This window comes from Coturnix japonica, chromosome 4 (assembly GCF_054131305.1).
Source record: "Coturnix japonica strain WE chromosome 4, WE-NBRP24, whole genome shotgun sequence".
Lineage (NCBI taxonomy): Eukaryota > Metazoa > Chordata > Aves > Galliformes > Phasianidae > Coturnix > Coturnix japonica.
This window is the reverse complement of record NC_140666.1, coordinates 23146594-23166285: the sequence shown is the minus strand read 5'-3', so window position 1 is coordinate 23166285 and position 19692 is coordinate 23146594. Positions and strand designations below refer to the sequence as shown.

Below are 19692 nucleotides of genomic sequence, written 5' to 3'. Positions count from 1 at the left end.
CATTCTTAAAATGTTTCCTAGATCTGAAAGAAGTGGGCTGCTTTATTTTAATTCAGCTTTTCTCAGAAAGAAAATCCCAGACTTCTCAGCTGAACCGAAAAGAAGTTGGGTAGATTGTTTATTTTTCCTTCGCTGCTGAACTTAAAGGGCAGCAGCTCTCACTCGTTCTCAAGTCCATCTTCAAATTAACAATATCCTAAAGGTGAAGGTAGTAGTTGCAGCTCCTTAAAATGCAACATTTCCCCCCCAAAAATACCAAACCAAAACAAAAAGCAGCATTGGCACAGTGTTATCTATTATCTATTATCCCAATTTTTTGTTCAGCTCTTAATAGCGGTTAGAAAACGATGGCTCTGCTTGCAGGTTCATTTTAGGTTGCTTGCAAGACTAAATTCATTGCGTTTAATGATCTAGGATTTTCATACCCTAGGGCAAGATTATAGTAAGTGGAGGTCAAACTGAACAACCGCCAGACCTAATTTACACTCAGATAAAAATGTTCTTGTCTAACAATTAGATTGAATGCTATTACCTCTTTCTCTGACTCTTGCTAGAATTTGGTGCGTGTTGTTTAAAGACCAAGGTAGTCTGATGCCATGAATGTATGCTCTGATGGAATATTAGTTGGTGAAATTGCTCAGGATCGGCTGTCCATGTTAATGGCCATGTAGTGTGCTTGTGCTGGAGGGGCCCGGAGATTTAACCCAGATAGGAGGATGTTCTCTTAACATACAAACTCTTAATGTACCACCAGTGATGCTGGAAGAAGTCTGAGGAAGATACGGCCTTTTAAATGTGTGTATTTGAGTCTTCCCAGACTGATCTGAATAATTTGTTCCAGTAGAATTACTGTAGTTGCTTCCTCAGATCAATTGATGGACTCATAAGCAGCGTTTTGCCACTTCTGTAACAGGTCCTGACCATATTCATAAGAGATTTTTCACACAGGTTACCTGAGGAATGAAACCTCATAGGATACTCTGATTCCATTTGATGTTGTATTTGAGTAACAGAAGTAAAGGGAAGGTGATAAATAGATGAGTCAAAACGTTTGTGTTATAATAATCAGATATTGTGTAGGGTTATTATTTTTTTTTGTCAGCTAATGTTAACTTGCTGTAATATGCACACATAGGGAATTCATTGAACTTGTGTAAAAGTTCAAGATCAAACCTATTTAAAAGAAGACACGCTTTTAATCCTGGTTAGCAGCACTACAGCAAGAAACTTGTGTACTGCCGCCTTATTGTAAGAGCAGCTCTCAATAATAAGTGGCTTTTTCAATAAGCAAAACACAAAGGTGGCAGTTTGCATTACTGATGTTGGAGTTTGGTGTAACAACTTACAGCACTGGATGCAGTGCTTGCATGAAATCAGTGTCCGGAGCACTGAAGTCATGCTTTTGTGATGCTTTGTGTGTGTGTGTGTGTCTGAAGGTACGTGCTCACTGATCTTAATTCAGTTACTGTGCTTTAGTCTTCCCCACAATGAATAGCTGACTCCTTGGTAACAAGCTATACGTAATTGATTTTTGTGTGTGTGTGTTTTTAAGAAGACCCTCGGTTTCAGTAGCTGTAAACTTGGTGTAAGGAGCGAATAATTTTGAAGAACGGTGATGAGATTCAAACCATTTATTTGCATTAAGTGTTATGGTTTGATTTTAGAATCTGAGTGGCGATCAGAAACTCTTGATGGGAATAGGCTGCTAACAACATCTGTTAGCCATAAGTCAGAGCAGGGCTGCTGAGTTCAGCACAGGAGTAACAAATAGTCGCGTAATTGATGGCTGCCTAATTAAGTCGCAGAAATGCTGCTCTTGAATAACAACATGGGGAAATTCAACTGGATTAATTTTGTGTTTCAGAAATTTAAATATGTGGTTTGGAGTAAGTGAATTGGCTCTTATTTAAGCATTGCATAATTTCAGTGATGAACAAGATAAAAAAAAGAGTAGAAAGCTGAAGGTGATCTAAAAGAGTTATTGTCCATTCTGAGTAATCTCCCTTCTTCACAAATGTTTAAAATACTTGGAAATAATTATTTACTGAACAAAGTTAAGGAAAGCCCCATGCACTCAACAGAATGTTGGTCTTCAGCAGCTGAGCTGCCTGTTACTGAGATGGGGAGATGTCCTTTGGGCAGAGCACAGTGAGAGAGACCTGAACACAAAGCAGGAATGCAGGTAGTCAGGAAACTGCAGAGATTATTGGGAAGATGAAGTGGCAAATACAACATTTACACTCCAACAAATTCTTCTCACAGTCGTTAGAAATAATTTCAAACTGTGAAGTCCAGCGCGATCATCAACTGAAAGCTACACAACGTGAGACATTTCTGATGCTAAAGAACAATTGGCTACAGTGGGCGGCAGCAGCATCTTTTGGTTGCAGGGGCTGGGCGGGCAGATGCAGGTTCTGCCTGCTGTGCCCTGCTGGCTCCAGGCACTCAGCTGACAGCTTGGCAGCCTCTGTCGCAGGGTGCCACGCACGTGGTGGAGTGGGATTTGTTGGCTCTTCAGTTCTCCCTATTTGCAGTCCAGGACACTTGCCTCGGTTGTCACCAGAGATGCTCCGTCATTAATAGATGTTAACTTTAATTGCCACCAGAGATGATCTGTCATTAATAGATCTGACTGCAAACCAGAGCATATGAAATGTGGAAACTTGTTCTCTTTTTTCAGTGGTGTGATACTTGGCCTAGTTGGGTAATTTTCCCCAAGGCAGCGAAAATGGTAAAAATGGCAGTTCAGATTCTTCGCTTCCACCTGAGCCTGCATTTTTCAGCTGTAAGACAGGACAGCCCAAAGCCATGACCAGCTGGCTGTCGGACTTCTCTCACCAGTGAGGTGGGTGTTGAGACACAACGGGTTCCTGCTGGTCCCTGGACACCACTGTGTGTCACGGTGTTCCTGGCACACGGCCCTTGTACCCAGCACAGGTGCCTTGTTGGAGCTGTGCTTTGTGCTGCTCCTTGCTTCTTTGCTCTTTGCAAGTTAAAAGTGGGAATAAGAGAGTGATGAACATACCCTATCTTATTTCAGTAGCTCCTACTGCACTGCTGAGCTAGTGAGTGCAACAGTTGTGTCTTGAAACATATATTCTGTATATTCAGTGTTGCTCAAATAAAATAGGTAAAGGAAAACAGAATATGATACTTCCATAATGCAACCAGTAATTTTTTTAACAAAGTCTAAATCTAGCTGTAGGCTATAAGCTCCCTTCTGAAGGAGGAGCGAGCTGCTAGCTGGATTTATTTACATCATGAATTTGTAAGGACGTAGCTTTTTGGTGCTTTTCTTCTTTCCTTTTTATACTAAATGAAGGAACCAAAGGTTTGGGTTCAGTCGATTTAACAGGCTGTACATTTTTGTATTATAGATCTGCATGGAGTGGATGCTCCTGTATCCCGTAGGTGCCTAATGAACAGCATTTGAGAGATGGATGCGAAGATAATTTCAAAAGGACAAGGCTCTGTGACCTTTGCTTCGGAATATTTTATACACATCAGGAGTTTCTCATTATTTGTCAGCTTGCTTATTAGAATGTGTTAGTCTGTAAGAGATGATTCTGCTACTTTATGTTAGCTCTTATAATACAGACATAGTATATTGTAGCCCTCACCCTTAGTGTAATTTGTTACTTGCCATAAATAAGCAATTACAGAGTTGAAAGAACTTACTGATTTGAATAATGCCAATATTCTTGTGATGTTTTTAGGATGTATCCAAGTGACCAAGCTGACATCCTCTGGATGTTTAATGGGTTTCAATAGCTAACTCTGGGTCTCCATAAAAGAGGTTCCAGCATCGGGCATCTCTGTCTCTCCAAGCTCTTTTAGGAGGGTTCTGTTGTAGGTTTAATAAAGGAAGGAGAAGATGCTCTTTAGACTTGGTGATAAGTATTTTTCATCCATTAATGGATTATTATCATTCTGCATTGTGGGTATATTCAGTTCTCTGAATTGTGTGGGGGAAAGTCATGCATATCACAACTGCTGTTTCATATAAAATTAGTATTCAGTGCTGAAAATCTCTGAACAAACCCATTGGGATTTTAGCCCAAATGTTATGAAGTAGAACAGGAACAAAATGTTGGGTATTAAAATCTTGATGTTGTGACTGAGGATGTATGGAGCGCAGATGTTCTGAGGCTGGCAGAACTGCAGGGAGAAGTTTGTAATGAAAGTAACAAGATTTTTACCTTTCTCTCTCCTGTTTTAGGGGCAAAAACCACTTTTGCATACTTGAGTGATTGCTCGAGTTTTTATTTTATAAGGATGATTACTTAGATTGATCCTTGGAAGAGCCGTAATCCACTTAGGGAAAGGCTTAAGTTTTAGCTGTTGTGCTGCCTGGTCTGCATGTGAAAAAATATTTATTCCTTCTTTCATAAATGCTCCTTTTTTCTTTCTAACGGGATAGGTTTAATTGTACTATTTAGTTGTGTTCTGTACTAGCAGAGCTTCCTGGGAACAACCCCACACCCAGTCCTGGCCATGGGTTAGGAGGGGGTGTAGGGGAGCAGAATGGGACACAGGGAAAGGGAGCACACCAGTGGTTGTTCTTTTTCTTTAGACTCGGTCAAACAGTTGCAGTTTGATTTTTGCTTACACTTTGGTGCTTGTTTCTGTGCCGGACTTGGTCTCTTTAGTTGTCATCTGGAAGCAGTTTTATGGTTTTATGTAGTGTTGAAGCTTCAGCTAATAAACTCTGGTGGATCTGAGCTGACAAAGCACAGAACCAACCTGTGCTTTGCTTCTCTCCTATTGCAGAAGACTTGGGGTGGAGAAATGTGGTGGGCTGTCCATGTGCTGGAGAAGCTCTGGGAGGTGTGGAGGGGTTTTACTTTGCACTCTTCAGTAGTTTTGCTTTTTTGTTTTTTAGGGAAGGTGGAGGGAGGATTTTCCTGTGTTTGTGAAGCTGACGGTGTCTTCAAGTAGCAGCAATGCTGCTGTGACATTTACATGTAGTCACCCCCTAGATCTTGTACCTGATCACAGTCTTTCTTCAGCCCAAACTGTTGGGTGTCCAGGGCTTTTCAAAGAAGAAAATCACTGTGGTAAGAGGGAAAGCTGAGCTTCCTAAAAGTGAGACAACTTGCAGGCTCACACTGGTGAGTGGGAGCAAAAGAAAAAGCAGTTTGCTTGATGGAGCGCCTTGTGTGCTGGAAACCCAACTGCTGCAGGGCACTGCCGTCTCACACCATTGCTGGCTGCACATGGGAACAGTGCTTGCTCCGTTCTTGTCTCCTGCTGCCCAGCTGGTCGCCTGTTCACCGTGGACAGTGCTTCAGATCTAGCTTTGAGAAGAGCCAATGAGTTCACGGGTTATGCATTTCTGAAGTCTGTTTGCAAAGGGGCGTGTGTTCTGGTGTTTAGTTCAGAAACTGGGCATTTAGGCAGCTGCAAGGTATGTTGGTTGTGTGTCATAAATTGGTAGGTACTTCTAGTACCACTTTTGGCTTGTCAAGGTAGGCAGATGTGGCTTTTCTTTTTCTTATTTTTTAAACTTTGGTTGTCATGTGACTTGGTGTATATTCCTCCTAAGAGCCTCGTTTTCCATGCAATCAGACTGCAACATCTGGAAGCCATCTCTCCTTTGGCAGGGAGGGATATGGCAGGCACAATGAGGTGTAACTTCTCCTTTGGTTATCTTTACCTTCTTAAGTACACCCAAACCAGTTAAAAACTGGCTGGGAATTTCAGGTATGTTTTAGAGAAGCTCAGGGATGCTGTTGGGCAGAATAAGTAGAAAGTATTATTTCCTATAATGAGGGCAACAGTTACATTTGCTGAACAGTTGATTCATTTTTCAGTATTTTGTAATGCTTGCATCATTTATTTTAAACACTTCACTGGACAGTGCAGATTAGTAAATGAAGGCATAGGAACTTCATATGGTTCAAACCCAAACTATACTTACACGACAGAATAGCATTTCACTTATTGCACTAAGGGAATTAATATTATTAATGGTACTTTTATGAAAAATCATGACTGTGAAGCACTGTAGCAAATTCATTTCCTTCTAGAAGAGATATTCCAGATACTCAGAGAATCTTACTTATTTTGTAAAAGCAGCAGAAGTCTACAAAAGTATTTATAAAGAGTGAGGGACCATATGGTGTGGAAGTCAGCATTGGCAGTTGTTGAGCTGGGCAGAGGTCCCTGTGTGCTAGTCACTAAAGTAGGCCATTAGAGGCTTGAAAATAGTGAAAACCTTCATTTTAGGTTCTAGCCCGATGTTTTTCACATCTTTTAATGCCCCCCTTCAATCTTTAAGCTCATTGAACTGTGAGGAAAAAAAATGGCTTCTCTGTTGACCAGCGTGTGCTTTGTCTCTGGGGACCTGTGTTCATACACTGCTGGTGTCCACCAGAGGGGAGCTGTGCTTCACTCCTCGGGGCTGTAAGAAAAGAAGCAAACTGCTGTGGAGTTGTGCATGGGCAGCTCAGGTGGAAAAAGGAGGCGAGTGCTGGGTGTGTTGGCTCCCTGAGGAGATGGGCCTTGACTCCAGGGTCAGGTAGGAAGGTCAGCAGCAGTGTCACAAGGGCTCAGGTTGGCCAGACTTTCTCTTGGTGCTTTCTTTGGTCCCAGCTCTGTGGGATGGGTCTGGGCTGCCCTGGTGCTCCAGGTTGGTTTGATGGAGAGCAAACTTGTGAAGCACTTGCAGGGTTTACTTGTTGTGCAAGTGGCACAGAAAGAACCACGCATCTAAAGGTTTTAATTGCATTATTGTTCAGTTTAGTCCTGATTACGCTATCATAATATGATCAAACTGCTGATACAGTTAGAACTAAATCACGTTAAAGTGCAGTTGTTACAGTATAGAGTGCTACTTGAAGTATGTTTTCTGTATTTTACTCAAATGATCAAATTGCTTTACAGCTTGTTGGCTGTTGAAATAGTGAGTTGTTTGGGACTGGTGGAAATAACACACACCTTCAGGCCTATGGGGAACACCAAGCGTGTGCTCAAAGTCTTGCTTAAAAATCCCTTGTATAGACTTCTTGGGAAGCTGAACACAGAAGTAATTAAAAAAAAAAACAAAAAACCATAATTATTTGGAAACAACCATATTTTATGAAAATAAATTCTGATTGCTCAGGAAGTATTGAGGGACACACTTTATTTTATACCAGCTTTCTTCTTGTGAAACAGCTCAAGGAAATTACTGGGAATACTTTTAGTCCTTGATGTAAATCTCATCTGGCTGACATTTTAACTGTTGCTGCTGCATAATTGGTTCTGAAGCATCAGCACCTCTCCTTCATGGGCAGATAAATAATTCAGGGACAAACTTCTTGAGGCAGCAAACTGTTCTTCAGTCAGCTGAGAGCATCACAACTTCCAAAGTTCTCTAACTTTTCCGAATTAAGGAAGCAGGGTCTCTGTTTTTAGAGATGATTCACTGAATTTCAGTGCAAAATCAATGCACCTCTGAGCAGTCGTTCTGTATTTCCTCAATCTTTGTCCTGGCTATGGCGCCATGTTCAAACTTTATATCTCTGCGTTGCTCCCAAAATAACACTCCGCTGAGTTGCTTTATAAAGAGGGAAAGAGAGGGAAACAAATGGAACAAAAAAGGTATGTATGTATGAGGAAGCCCTCAAACCAGCCTCCCTTATCCTCCGCCCAAATTGTTTGGCCATGAGCTTACACGGGAACATTCATATTAGTGCGTTTACACAAGAGTATCAAACCCAGGTTTCTGGAACAGATCTCAGGGTTCTTTGTGTTCTGTGTGCTTGTCTGTGCTGTATGTATTTGTGCTCATGCGACAAGGGCTGCTGGCTGGGTGATGCTGATGTTTCCTTGGCGTGCTGGTGGCGGGGTGGCTCAGCACCAGCTGGTTGATGTGCGTCAGCCTCTGCTGGGTCCCAGCATTTCACCAATAGTTCTGAGTTAAATGCACCTAAACCAACTGTTTGTGTTTTGGGGATAAATGCCTTTTGACATTTAAAGCAGTTTTTGCAGTGAGGACACGTACTCGTTACACATAGCTTGTGGTTGGCACTTGCTTCTAACAGTCAGATTATTTTAAATAGAAACTGTTGTGTGTTGAGCCAGCAACGTATTTGTGGTCCTGGACTTGTTTTATTGTTCCCCTGTTCCTTAGTTCATGGACATATTGTTAGCAAAATGCCAAAGGCTGCTGCAGTACGGAGCTGCCTTGATTCTACAATGAAAGTGTATCTTGAAACTTTTCTGTTCCCAGAGCCTGCCTGTACAGCGAGGTGCACGTCTGCCATGGAATCAGCCACGTGTGTGCATTAATTTCAGGAAAAGGGGAATCTTCCGGTGTCCTTCTGTAATTTAAATATACATCTGAAGGAAACGGGCTGCAATATTATTGCTGTTTTGGCAATCTGTTATGAAGTTTATTGCAGTGAAATAACTGGGTCAACCTCTGGCTGACCTGTCTCCTGGAGTTCCTTCAGTTAGCTTGAGGCTAGAGCTCCACCTTGTGATCTTTCAGCAGGATACATTTTCTTTTTATAGTTAATAATTTAATTATGATTTCACAAAGTTGAGCGACTCCTGAAAGTTTCTGTAGTCTGAGAGATTTCAGCATCTGCTTGGGAAAATTAAAGTTGAGATCCTATGGAACATGCAAATATGCAAATAATCATAATAAAATAGTGGAAGAAAGGCATTTTGTGATGCACTTGAGTTGGATTTAACTGACTCGAAGAACGTGCTTTTCATTGCATGTCAATAGGCTATGGAGGATTTCCAAGTTTGGAATAGGATCTGCATGGATGTCACTTTCCTGCTTCCAGCCTGCTCTGGGAAGAGCTTGGTATTTCAGAAGTTCTGATGGGATATTTCTGTGGGCAGTTCCCATTGTTTCACCAGTTTCCCAGCTCAGGGCTGTGTGTGGCCCCTCAGAGCTGTGCAGCAGGGCATGGCCAGCAGCACTGCTGGGAGTGAGGTGCTGGAGAAGGGCTGGCCCAAAACCAGAGAGCACTTGGTGTAACTGGGACCTGGCCAACTTCGGGGTCAGCATGTGGCTCTTCGTGGCAGTTCTTGTGTGGAACATTGTAGCAGCTGGATTTGCGGTTCAAAGCCTCTGGTAGTATTCATGGGAAAAATAGTGATTAGAGTCTGTAATGAGGCAGATGTGCTCCTTTCAGGCAGCTTCCCTCGGGCACTGATGGTCAGTAAAACTGGTCTGGTCTGGTTGCCTGCCGCAGCTCTGGGACTCTCCCGGGGTCCTTACAGCTGTACTGGGCACTGCTGGGGCCTGGGCTTCCTGCTGGAGCTCCCTTACAGTCTTACCTTGTGTATTCTTGCAGGGCACTCACCTAAGTGCAGTTCTCCATTAAGACTTAATGCCACGTTGCACTCATGAAGGCCAAGCTTTTCCTTCTTCCTTCAAGAAGTAAAATTCTCTGAACATTAACTCTTAGTAGTTAAACTTTTCAGCCCCTGGGAAAACGTGCTGTTTCTTACCTGCTCTTGTGCCCTGGCAGTGCCATTTTTCCCTTGTTCTGTTGCTTGACCTGAGAAGAGTGATGGGGTATAAGCCACAGCCAACAGGTTTCATGGCCTGGTTTGACTTTGTTGACTTAGAAAATGCAGATTGGTCATTTGCCTGAACTCTCACATACTCTTGTTACTTTTTTCCTTTAAAGTATTTCTCTCATTATCAAAAAGGAGGTTTGTACAAATGATGCAGTTCGAATAGTCATAATGCTGAGTGTGAAGCATTGCATCATGCATGGAAGGAGCAGGTGACTGTGCTGACATCAGTGCCTGCCCTTCTGGTGGCCGCATGCTGTGTTCCCTCCTGCAGAACCAGCTGGTCTGGGTGATTTGGGATGGGATTCTTGAGATCTGTTTCACCCTGTGTTAGTGGGGAGCTACAGCAGATGATACCGACTCACCAAGCTCATGGGAGATGGGCAGCAGCCATTCCCAGGCGGGGTGATGTTCTGGCTTGCATACAAACCAGGCATGGTGACAGAAGCGGTGATGTGCTGGATGGCTGCGGTGCAACTGCCCTGCAGGGGCTGTGGTTTGAAAACATTGATCTGTGTTCTGGCTGCACTTGGCTAGAGTGTTTGCAGGCCATCTGGGGGTTCTCCTGCCCACCTTGAACTTCCTTTAAGAGCTTTTTGTTTTGACTCTGTTTTTTGTCTCTATGTATCCATTTGAAATGTGAAGAAGCAGAATGAGGTAAGTTCAGGTTTGATGGTTTCTCTCAGCTCTCCAAATTCTGGAAGCTGCAGTGGCCCCTAGCATTCAGACACAGCATTTGCAGGAATAAACGTGCAGCCTTGATCCATGTGTCAGGCTGAAATGCAGGCTTGGAAGCACTGCTGCCAGACGGCAGGCAGCATGTATTTAGCATGCCGAAGTGACATCCTTCCCACACATACCTCATCAGCCCAGCACGCTGCATGGTCAGCAGTTTCCAGCTCTGAAGGTTCCTGTCCTTGCTGTTGTGACTTCAAACACCTGAATCTTGGGCTTGATTCATTGATCTGCATGGAAGTTACCTTGAGGCAGGCAGTTGGCATAGTAGGTTTCAGTATGTATGATGAAGTTTCACATTATAAGCATTCAGTGAATTCTTTTCTCCCTAAGCATGGGAAAGGAAGTTAAAAAAAATTAAAGAGGATCTCATAATAATATAAAAAAGTTGGAAAAACAAGGACTTTGCTGTCTTAAAATTTCATGGTAAGGTGTTACGCTTTTTCCAGAGCTTTTCTTTATAATGTATAGACAGTATTTTCCTGCTTGATGTTGTTTTAGATCTCAGTTGCTTTACATGGTCAAGCTCTTAGAAGCGTGGGTTGGCTCTTGACGGCAGGCATTTGTGAAGCAGCTTGTTGAGTTGTAAGGACTTTATGAGAGCCTGTCTTTGTGCTAAGCATTGGCAGAGTTTGCACCTTGGAGTTGAGGAGTGACGTACATAAAGTCCTTAGGTGTGCACACGCTGTATTTTAAGCTTAGCATCAGTTGTGCTTTTTGGTTTGGATAGCCATGGTATCTGAGTGTTGGGCTCTGCAGAGAGTGGCACTGAAGTTCATACTTCAGTCCAGGACAGATTTAGGAACAAAGTTACTTGCAAGCTGTTGATGGAAACCTTTTGAGATGGCTCATGGCTGTTCAGAAAAACTTTTTTTTTTAAACTTAGTGCTATTGTATTTCCTTTTACTTTGATGCTCTTTATGTTTGTGGAGGTGCTTTTCAGGAAGATCATGAGAAGGGTCAAAAACACAGCGCCTTTAGAGAGGAAAAAACTTGACTGGAAATGGTGGCATGATCTAATGTTTTCTGTGTTTCCAACTTTTCTACCTCTTCATGTGTGGGGGGAAAAAAAAAAAAAGAACTATATTAAATTCAGTTTATTTATTTTTTTATTACAGAAGTTGACTGCTACAAAGGAAGGAAGGAAAGTAAGCTTGTGCTCCAGCCAGGTTTTTGAATATCTTTCTAATACAGTGGTGTTCCAGAAGATGATAAAGAAATGATAGCAGCTCCAGAAATACCAACTGATTTTACTCTCCTCCAGTAAGTGCTTCAAGAATTTTTAGTTTCATTTAAGTGGTTTAAACTTTCTGGTGTGTGCTTCTTGGTGGTAATAGCTATGGTTGGTTGTTCCCTTGGAAACCAAAAGGGGGAATAGCCTTCTAGACTTGTTTTTTTTCTTATTGAGAAGTTGATACAAATATTGTTAGAGATCTTCCTTGAGCATTTAGCGACAGATAAAACAAATAGTTTTGAAGTGCATGTATTTAGTTTATTGTATCAGGAAATGTGTACTAGAAATTTGCAGCAGAATCTAAGCTATTAATTTATAATAATTCAGGTAATTTATTCATCTATTTCTGGGTTGCACTTGGTCAATAAAGAATTGGCATTTTGATGCAGCGTCTATTAATGATGTAGGAAATCAAACATCTTTGGAAGTTACCATATTAAACTTCTTTTTATCATATATAACCTTAAAGAGAACTGCAGGTGATCTCTGGTGGAGAAGTGTCACTTGAGACCTTTTTTCCCTTACACGTTTCAACAGAGCTACTCCGTGTTTCTCATAGTGATCTAGCAAGAAATGTATGGAGACACTTTGATTGTGAAGGGTGGTGGTGATTTTGTTGCTGTGTTTTCTTTCTCTCAAGTATTTGTGACAGATCTTTATAGTGCTGTTTGATGGTAATTTTGACTGTAATTTTTGCACATGCCAAAATCTAAGTTTCCAACGTGTTGCTATATATGCTGACCTTGACCTGTGAAAACCATAAAGTGAGGCTAAAAGAAAATGATTGTGTTTGGCTGAGGCAGGGTGAGCTGTGAGCATGGGGATTTGCTCTGATTTGTTCTTTAAGAGTAGACATAAACAGGAGGAAAAGACAGTTTCCCTGTTGGAGGTAGCTTACTGAACCGAGGGCATAATGTGACTCCATGTAGTTCGTTTAAGAATGTTTCTGGTAAGATGTGTAAATGGTTTGTCTTTTATCCTTGCAGGGAGTCTGAAACACACTTCTCTTCCGATACAGACTTTGAGGATATTGAAGGAAAAAACCAAAAACAAGGCAAAGGAAAAGTACGTTCAATTTACTGGGATACTGAAAACCTTGTAGAGTTATGGAAGTAATGGTTCAGCATTTATTTTGAAGCTCAGACAGGATTGCATTTTTTAAAATTGAAGTGTTCTATGGAGAGAGTTCATGTTTGTGTTTTCATTGGAATATTGATCTTGATTATTGGCATGGTATTCCCTTCCTGCTGTGAAGGTACTAGCTATGGGGGGAAGAATCTAATTCTTAAACTTGGTGCTAATACAGTCTTTTCTAGTTGGTGTCATAATTTCTGGCTCTATTTCCATTGGAAAAGTAAACAAAAAATAATAATTGAATTAACAACTCATTAATCTTGTTTAAACACAAGGAAAAAACTTTTGTGTCTTATATTGTCACTAATAGTGTTTTTAATTGCCAAAAGGTTTTAAAGAGGAGGAGGAAGTAGAATCCGTAGAATCCAGTTAGTCTTTCTATCAGTCAACATCAGCAGTTATTCTCAACTTCGGATTCTCAGTGTGGCTCTTGATAACTTAAGGCTTGTGTATAGTTGAATCGTGTAGGTGATACGTTAGTGGTGTTTTTTTTTGTTGTTTGGTTTTGTTTTTATTACTACATAAAAACTGATGAAGAATTGTTTGTGTGTGTGATCGCAGACCTGTAAAAAAGGTAAAAAAGGACCAGCAGAAAAGGGGAAAAGTGGAAACGGAGGAGGGAAACCCGGTGGTCCAAATCGGATGAATGGACATCACCAACAGAATGGTGTGGAAAACATGATGCTGTTTGAAGTAGTTAAAATGGGCAAGAGTGCTATGCAGGTAAGGCTTGGGATATCCCTAAAACTTGGATGAGTATACAGGTTACATATAACGATGGTTTTCCATGCATATGATCTACTAAAATTAAGCCTGAAGTTTTTTTTTGTATTTTTTTTTTTTTTGCTTTTAGTTATAGGTTAAGATTTTTACATTGTTAAGATCAGAATTTGGAAGAACTGATTTTTCATTTCTAAATGCCAGATATGAATAATTGTGTATATAATAATAATAATAATAAAAAAATCATAATATACAAAGTATAAATCAGCAGAGTTTGCTTGACTCTGCACATCTTCAGTGAGGAGAGAGTTAAAGCGTGAGGCTGCCAGCCTTGGAGAGTTCCTGCTGACTCACTCATGTGACTCCTCAGCAGCCTGGCAGAAGGACTATCTTTGGGATTGAAAATGTAGAGTTTACAGCTTCTCTGGTATGTATGCAGGAAGCTGGGGCTGTGCACAGTCCTCTTGGGACTTGCAGACTCCTGTTCGAGGCTGTAGGTTTTAGGGAAGGGTATAAAATGATTTGTGTGCTTGTGTTAATAAATAAGTGGTACGCTCTATCTTTTATGTATTTCTGCAGTAAACAGTTCGTATTATATGCACAAATGATTTAAAGATGATGGTACATGAATTCTTCTCGCATATAACCATTATTGCATATTTCCTGCTAATTTGCTTCCCTTGAAGGTTTTGTAGCAGAACAGTTCTGTTGCTTTTTCTGCTTTACTAGCCATTATGCTTTGGTATTAGTTAACACAGAGCAGTTAATGCCCGTGCAGCACAGAGCAGTGCTGTGCATTCTGTTACAGCTCATATGTGTGGAACGCAGTTCATCATAGGGGCAACATTTAGGAGGAGCATAAGGAGTTGCAGTTGCTGGAACTGAACACCACAGTAGAATCTTTAGAGAACTTTAATTCTGCTTCTGTAAAAAGCTACTTGTTATTATTCCTCTCTTCTTTGAAAAAATGAGGATACTATAGTGTATTCCTCTGCTTTTTGTCCAGGTGTCACTTTTGTGCCTGATTATATTAATAGTTGACTATTGCTATTATTATTATTGTTGTTTTTTGGTAAGTGGTGCTCTATGAGTAAAAGGTTGTTCAAGCATTTTGTTCTGCATCAGCCAAAAAAAAAAAAAAAAGCAGAGTTCCAGCTATTCTTAAAAGGACCAAGAATCCCTTACAGAAAACACTTACATAATACCAACTGTTCAGTTAATAAAAGCTAAACTTTGCCTTTATATTTGTTTGTTTTCAGTCTGTAGTGGATGACTGGATAGAGTCATACAAACATGACAGGGATATAGCACTTCTTGATCTCATCAATTTTTTTATCCAGTGTTCGGGTTGCAAAGGTAAGATACTGAAATGTTATTTTATATGCTCCTTATGTGTTGTTATATCATGGTTATCAGTTTGTAGGCTGTAGTATTTCTGAAGTTGGGAACTGGGGGAGGAAAAGGTTTAGAAGTATTACAGAAGTACTTTCAAATGCGAAAGATTTAATCTACATTTACACTGGAGAGAATGGAAGTCATGGTACTGAATACTTCCTACATCTTTCTCAATTGCTGGTATTATTTCAGAAAATGATCTGTTTTTTAGTGTTGGTAAACTTAACTTGCTTACTCTTGAAACTGTAGTTCGTATTTAGTTATTTCCTGTCAATGAGCGTTCAGAGATCATTCAGTAGCCTTTTAGAAGTGTTTGTGCAAGATACTATGGACAACTTCATGGTAGCCTGTCTACAATAGATTGTATTTCCATTTTTCTTGATGTTTGGGAGCTTCTGGTTTTCTTTCCTCTAATCTACGTCCTCCATTCTTTTCCCTCTTACATCCTTTAGAAGTTGAGAAGGTAACTTAACTCTGCAGTGTCACTGCTCTTGAGTATCAGGTGTGACTGGATGTAGTTTGCTCTGCTCAGGTGTCTCCTGATAAACTTTTACATGTATAAATCTCCAGAAAGCTTACAGCATTACTCAGAGATGTTAGTTGTACTTTCAAGAGCGGTGACCTTTTGATTATTGTTCCCAGACAGAATGACAGAATCTCTTGTTACTATCTGAGATGATACTTGTCATGAATTTTGCAGTAGAGTTGCAGTAAACTTTAGGAGATCTGTTTGTTTTAATATCACCCTTTGCACTCCAGTAATATGAGGCTAAGAGAAATAGGAATTTCATGAAATCGCTGATTTTATTATAGTGCAGAAGGTGGTAGATAGCAATGAAACTGTTCAAAATTGTCTGATACCATTTAGAATCTTCAATCTGAAAAGATCACTTCAGATTATGATGATCTGCCAGCCGATTAAGAGGGCTGGTACACATTTCCTTGACTTCTGAATATGAATGAATGAGTAAACTTTAGTGTGCACACACTGTATGTAGCAGCAAGAAAACTGCTGGCATTCCTCTCTCCTTGCAGATGCTAAATTGAAGACTATTTATTTTAAAAAACAAACCAACCAACAGTAAAGCCCTACAGTTGAGTTAAAGCTACCATCACTGAAAAAAATACCCATAATCTGTAGATGGGGTGAAAATTGATCATAGCAGAAGATGCATCATCTGCCTTCTGCCCCTTTCAGTTCAAGTGTTAATAACCTAATATCTAAATTGCAGGCGTTGTTACAGCAGAGATGTTCCGACACATGCAGAATTCTGAAATAATCCGAAAAATGACAGAAGAATTTGATGAGGTAATTCAATAAAAGTACTGAGAATGTGTATTTGTTTTTTAACCTGTCCTAATCTTACTGGATCGTGGTGCTGCATGTTTCTTTCAGGTGTAAGAGCAACCAAAAAAATGTCAAAACATCATGAATGAAAATTTTATTTCTTAGCCCTACGAGTTCAGTGAAGGCTCTTTGTTCGTATAAACTGGCTTATTATTGGTTTAAGAAATCAATATCCGCTTCTCAGTTGAAGAAAAGTGGGAACTCTCATTGCTGTGGGGCATTATGAAATGCTTTCTCTCATCTCCTCCATGCCTCCCTGTGTATGTGAGGTCCTTAAAGGGTTTTTTTTAAGGAACTTGTGAAATGTTTGCTACACTTACTTCAGTGTGCCCATTAATCTGTAAGTGGGGGACATTTTAATTTGGTCATGTCTCCCATTAAAGACTTCAATACTTTGTGCTTCTTGGGAATTGTAGCCTTTTTGCTTATTTTGCAGTATTTACTGTAGGACTTCCAGAATGTTGTCTCTGCATATAACAGACCTGAGCTGTAAATTATGGTAGATGCTTGTTAATGAAATGAGATTGTTTGGAGATTTCAGCTCTTAAGTTTTCCTCATGTCTTTTGAATCTTCATTTAAAATCAACTTATAAGACTTTGGAATGAGTTTCATGTTTGTATCTCTGTGTTTGTTTGTTAATAGGACAGTGGAGATTATCCTCTAACTATGGCTGGTCCCCAGTGGAAGAAGTTTAAATCCAGTTTTTGTGAGTTCATTGGAGTACTCGTCCGACAATGTCAATATAGCATCATATATGATGAATATATGATGGATACTGTTATTTCACTGCTCACGGGGCTGTCAGACTCACAAGTCAGAGCGTTTCGGCACACTAGCACGCTGGCAGGTCAGTGAACTTTATTTATCTGTGTACTGCTTTCATGTTATGTCTTGTGTTGCACAGGAAGAAACTGTTGAATGTTTTGATATTCAGTGTTCAACTCATGTTCCTTTGTGTGATACATGTCTCTAATGCAGGTAGTTTTGGTACAGCTTTCAGTACATTACTGCAAATTACTGAATTATTTAAGAAGTTCCTTACCAGCTGCCTTGTATTTCGTTCTGTTAGCTTTAGGTCTATTAGCAAAAGCAAATACCAACTGTTCAAAATGCAACTGAACTTGTACGTTCTCTGAGTTAAGGCAAACCAGAGTCATATTATAAATTGAATGCATTTTTTACTACAGATTTAAATTGTGCTTTGTATTGAGGCCTTATAATTGACAATAACATTTTTATTTGTTACATTAGAAATAATTATAAAGAACTCATCAGTAGTGAAATGGCCATCAAGTGTCTCAGTTTACTTGATATTTTTAAATTCATCCTTGATGTGGTTTGAGTATGACGTATTTATTTAAAACTTCCCATGATAAGCAGCCTGCACAGGATAAGGAAGAAGAGCCTTGGATGGCACTGTGCAGCAGTCTGACCACATGAGGATTTATAGCAGCAATTTTGAGGTGATTAGACTGGTTCGTAGTACTGCACTAAGAGTAGTTCCTGTTGGTTTGCTGGAGCTGACTGACATTATCTCTCACTTCAGCTGCAGGTGGCTGGTCAGATGCTCCATTTAATGAAATGAAAAACCGTCTGTGCGGAATGTACATTAGAACACTGCACATTAGGCTGCTGCTCTGAGATTCCCAATAGCCAAGGCCTTTATTTTAGAGGGAGGAACAAAACCTTTTATTGCAAGAGAATAAGCTCATTCTGCTGTACCATTGATTTAACTGTTGTACCATATGGCAAATAGGAATTTTGATTCTTCAGAAACAAGGTTTTACTACATTCTAAAACTTGAGTTGTGCATGAATAAAAGTTGCTGAAGTTACTCTGTTGCATGTCAGTTTCTGTCTCACAGTGATTTTTGCATTTGTTCATGTCAGTGGCCAATTCTGCTGATTCTGTGCAGTGATTCCTGCAGTACACCTGCAGTGTGTCACAGCTTGTACTCTTGGTGATTGGGTTTTAAATGGGATAGAGACAGCCAACAAAGTCCTTTTTCATATTTCATGGAATCATAGAATTGCTCAGGTTAGAAAAAAAGCCTAAATTATCAAGTTCAATCTCAACCAAACCATGCTACACTAATAACAACCCACCACTAAACCATAGAATCATAGAATTGCTCATATTGGAAAAGACCATCAAGGTCATCAAGTCCAACTGCAACCTAACCATACTACACTAACTCTTAACAACCCACTGCTGTATCATATCCCTGAGCACCACATCCAGTTTGTAAACACATGCAGGGATGGTGACTCACCCACTTCCCTGGGGAGCCAGTTCCAGTGCTTTACCACCCTTTCTTTAAGGAAGCTTTTCCTGATAGCAAACCTAAACTTCTCCTGGTACTATTTGAAACCATTTTCCTTCATTCTGTTACTTGTCACCAGAAGAGACCAACCCCATGCTCACTGCAGTCATTTTTCAGGTATTGGAAGAGCAATAAGGTCTCCCCTCAGCCTCTTTTTTTGCCATACTAAACAGCCCCAGTTCCTTCAGTTGCTCCTCATAGGGTATATTCTCCAAGCCCTTCACCAGTCTTGTTGCCCTTCTTTGGACCTGCTCCAGCACCTCAGTGTCTTTTCTTTCTGTACTGAGGTGCCCAAAACTGAGCACCGTATTTGAGGTGGGGCCTCACCAGTGCTGAGTACAGGGGCAGGATGACTTCCCTAGTCCTGCTCACCACACCATTCCTGATATAGTCCAGGATGCCTTTGGCCTTCTTGGCCACCTGGGCGCACTGCTGGCTCATATTCAGCTGACTGTCCATTAGTACACCAAAGTCCATTTACGTAAGGCAGCTTTCCAGCCACTCCTTCCCAAGCCTGTGGGGTTGCCTGGGGTTGCTATGACCAAAATGCAGGGCCTCACTTAGACCTATTGAAACTCATATAGCTTGCGTCAGCCCATCAATCCAGTCTATCCAGGTCATCCTGTAGTTCTTTGCTATCTTCAGGTAGATCAACAGTCCCTTCCAGCTTAGTGTCAGCCATGAACTTAGCGAGGGTGCACTCAATACCCTCATCAAGATCATCAATAAAGATGTTGAATAGGAGTGGCCCCAGCACTGAGCCCTGGGGGATGCCACTCATGACTGGCTGCCAACTGGATTTAACTCCATTGACCACAACTCTTTGGGCCAGTGTTTTACCCAGTAGTAGTTATGGCTTACAGGATTAGCTCAGACTACTCCTTTTCATCTTGATGTTCTTGTTGCAGTGTATGAGGACATTTAGGAACATCAGCATATCTTTGTATCAGTATGTTAGCTTTCTGCAAGTGAGATGTACTCCAGTAACGTTCTGTCTGTGCCCTGCATTGTAAGTCTGTTTTGGCCTTAGAGTTAAAAAGATGATGGGAAAAATGAATTTACTAATGGCTACTCCATAAATACATAATGGATACTCCAAGTTGGCCTGAGTTATTTTTAAGGGAAATGATTCAGATAAAAACACACACACAAAAAAACCCCACCAAACTCAAACTTTTTACATTGTGGTCAGTTTTCTTTCCTCTAATTGCCTAACATCCTTTTGGTACTTACACGCATAAATGAAGAGATAAAGTTGTCTCATTAAAATTAAACTA

The 19692-nt window shown here is 40.6% G+C and overlaps 1 protein-coding gene across 13 annotated transcripts in view; it reads left to right on the top strand.

Annotated features, from left to right (window-relative positions):
- The window catches only part of STAG2 (STAG2 cohesin complex component), a 68194-nt gene that overhangs the window by 19012 nt on the left and 29490 nt on the right, over nucleotides 1-19692 (top strand). For 11 of the 13 annotated variants that reach the window (XM_085546303.1, XM_015860783.3, XM_015860781.3 and 8 more), the window contains exons 2-7: nucleotides 11376-11520; nucleotides 12478-12556; nucleotides 13187-13348; nucleotides 14608-14704; nucleotides 15976-16052; nucleotides 16735-16939. In XM_085546303.1, coding sequence (XP_085402429.1) covers nucleotides 11477-11520; nucleotides 12478-12556; nucleotides 13187-13348; nucleotides 14608-14704; nucleotides 15976-16052; nucleotides 16735-16939 — 664 coding nt within the window. In that variant the 5' untranslated portion in view covers nucleotides 11376-11476. Of the gene's footprint in view, nucleotides 1-2680; nucleotides 2846-11375; nucleotides 11521-12477; nucleotides 12557-13186; nucleotides 13349-14607; nucleotides 14705-15975; nucleotides 16053-16734; nucleotides 16940-19692 lie in introns of those variants that run through there. The other 2 variants (XM_085546306.1, XM_085546301.1) reach the window with 1 other exon arrangement.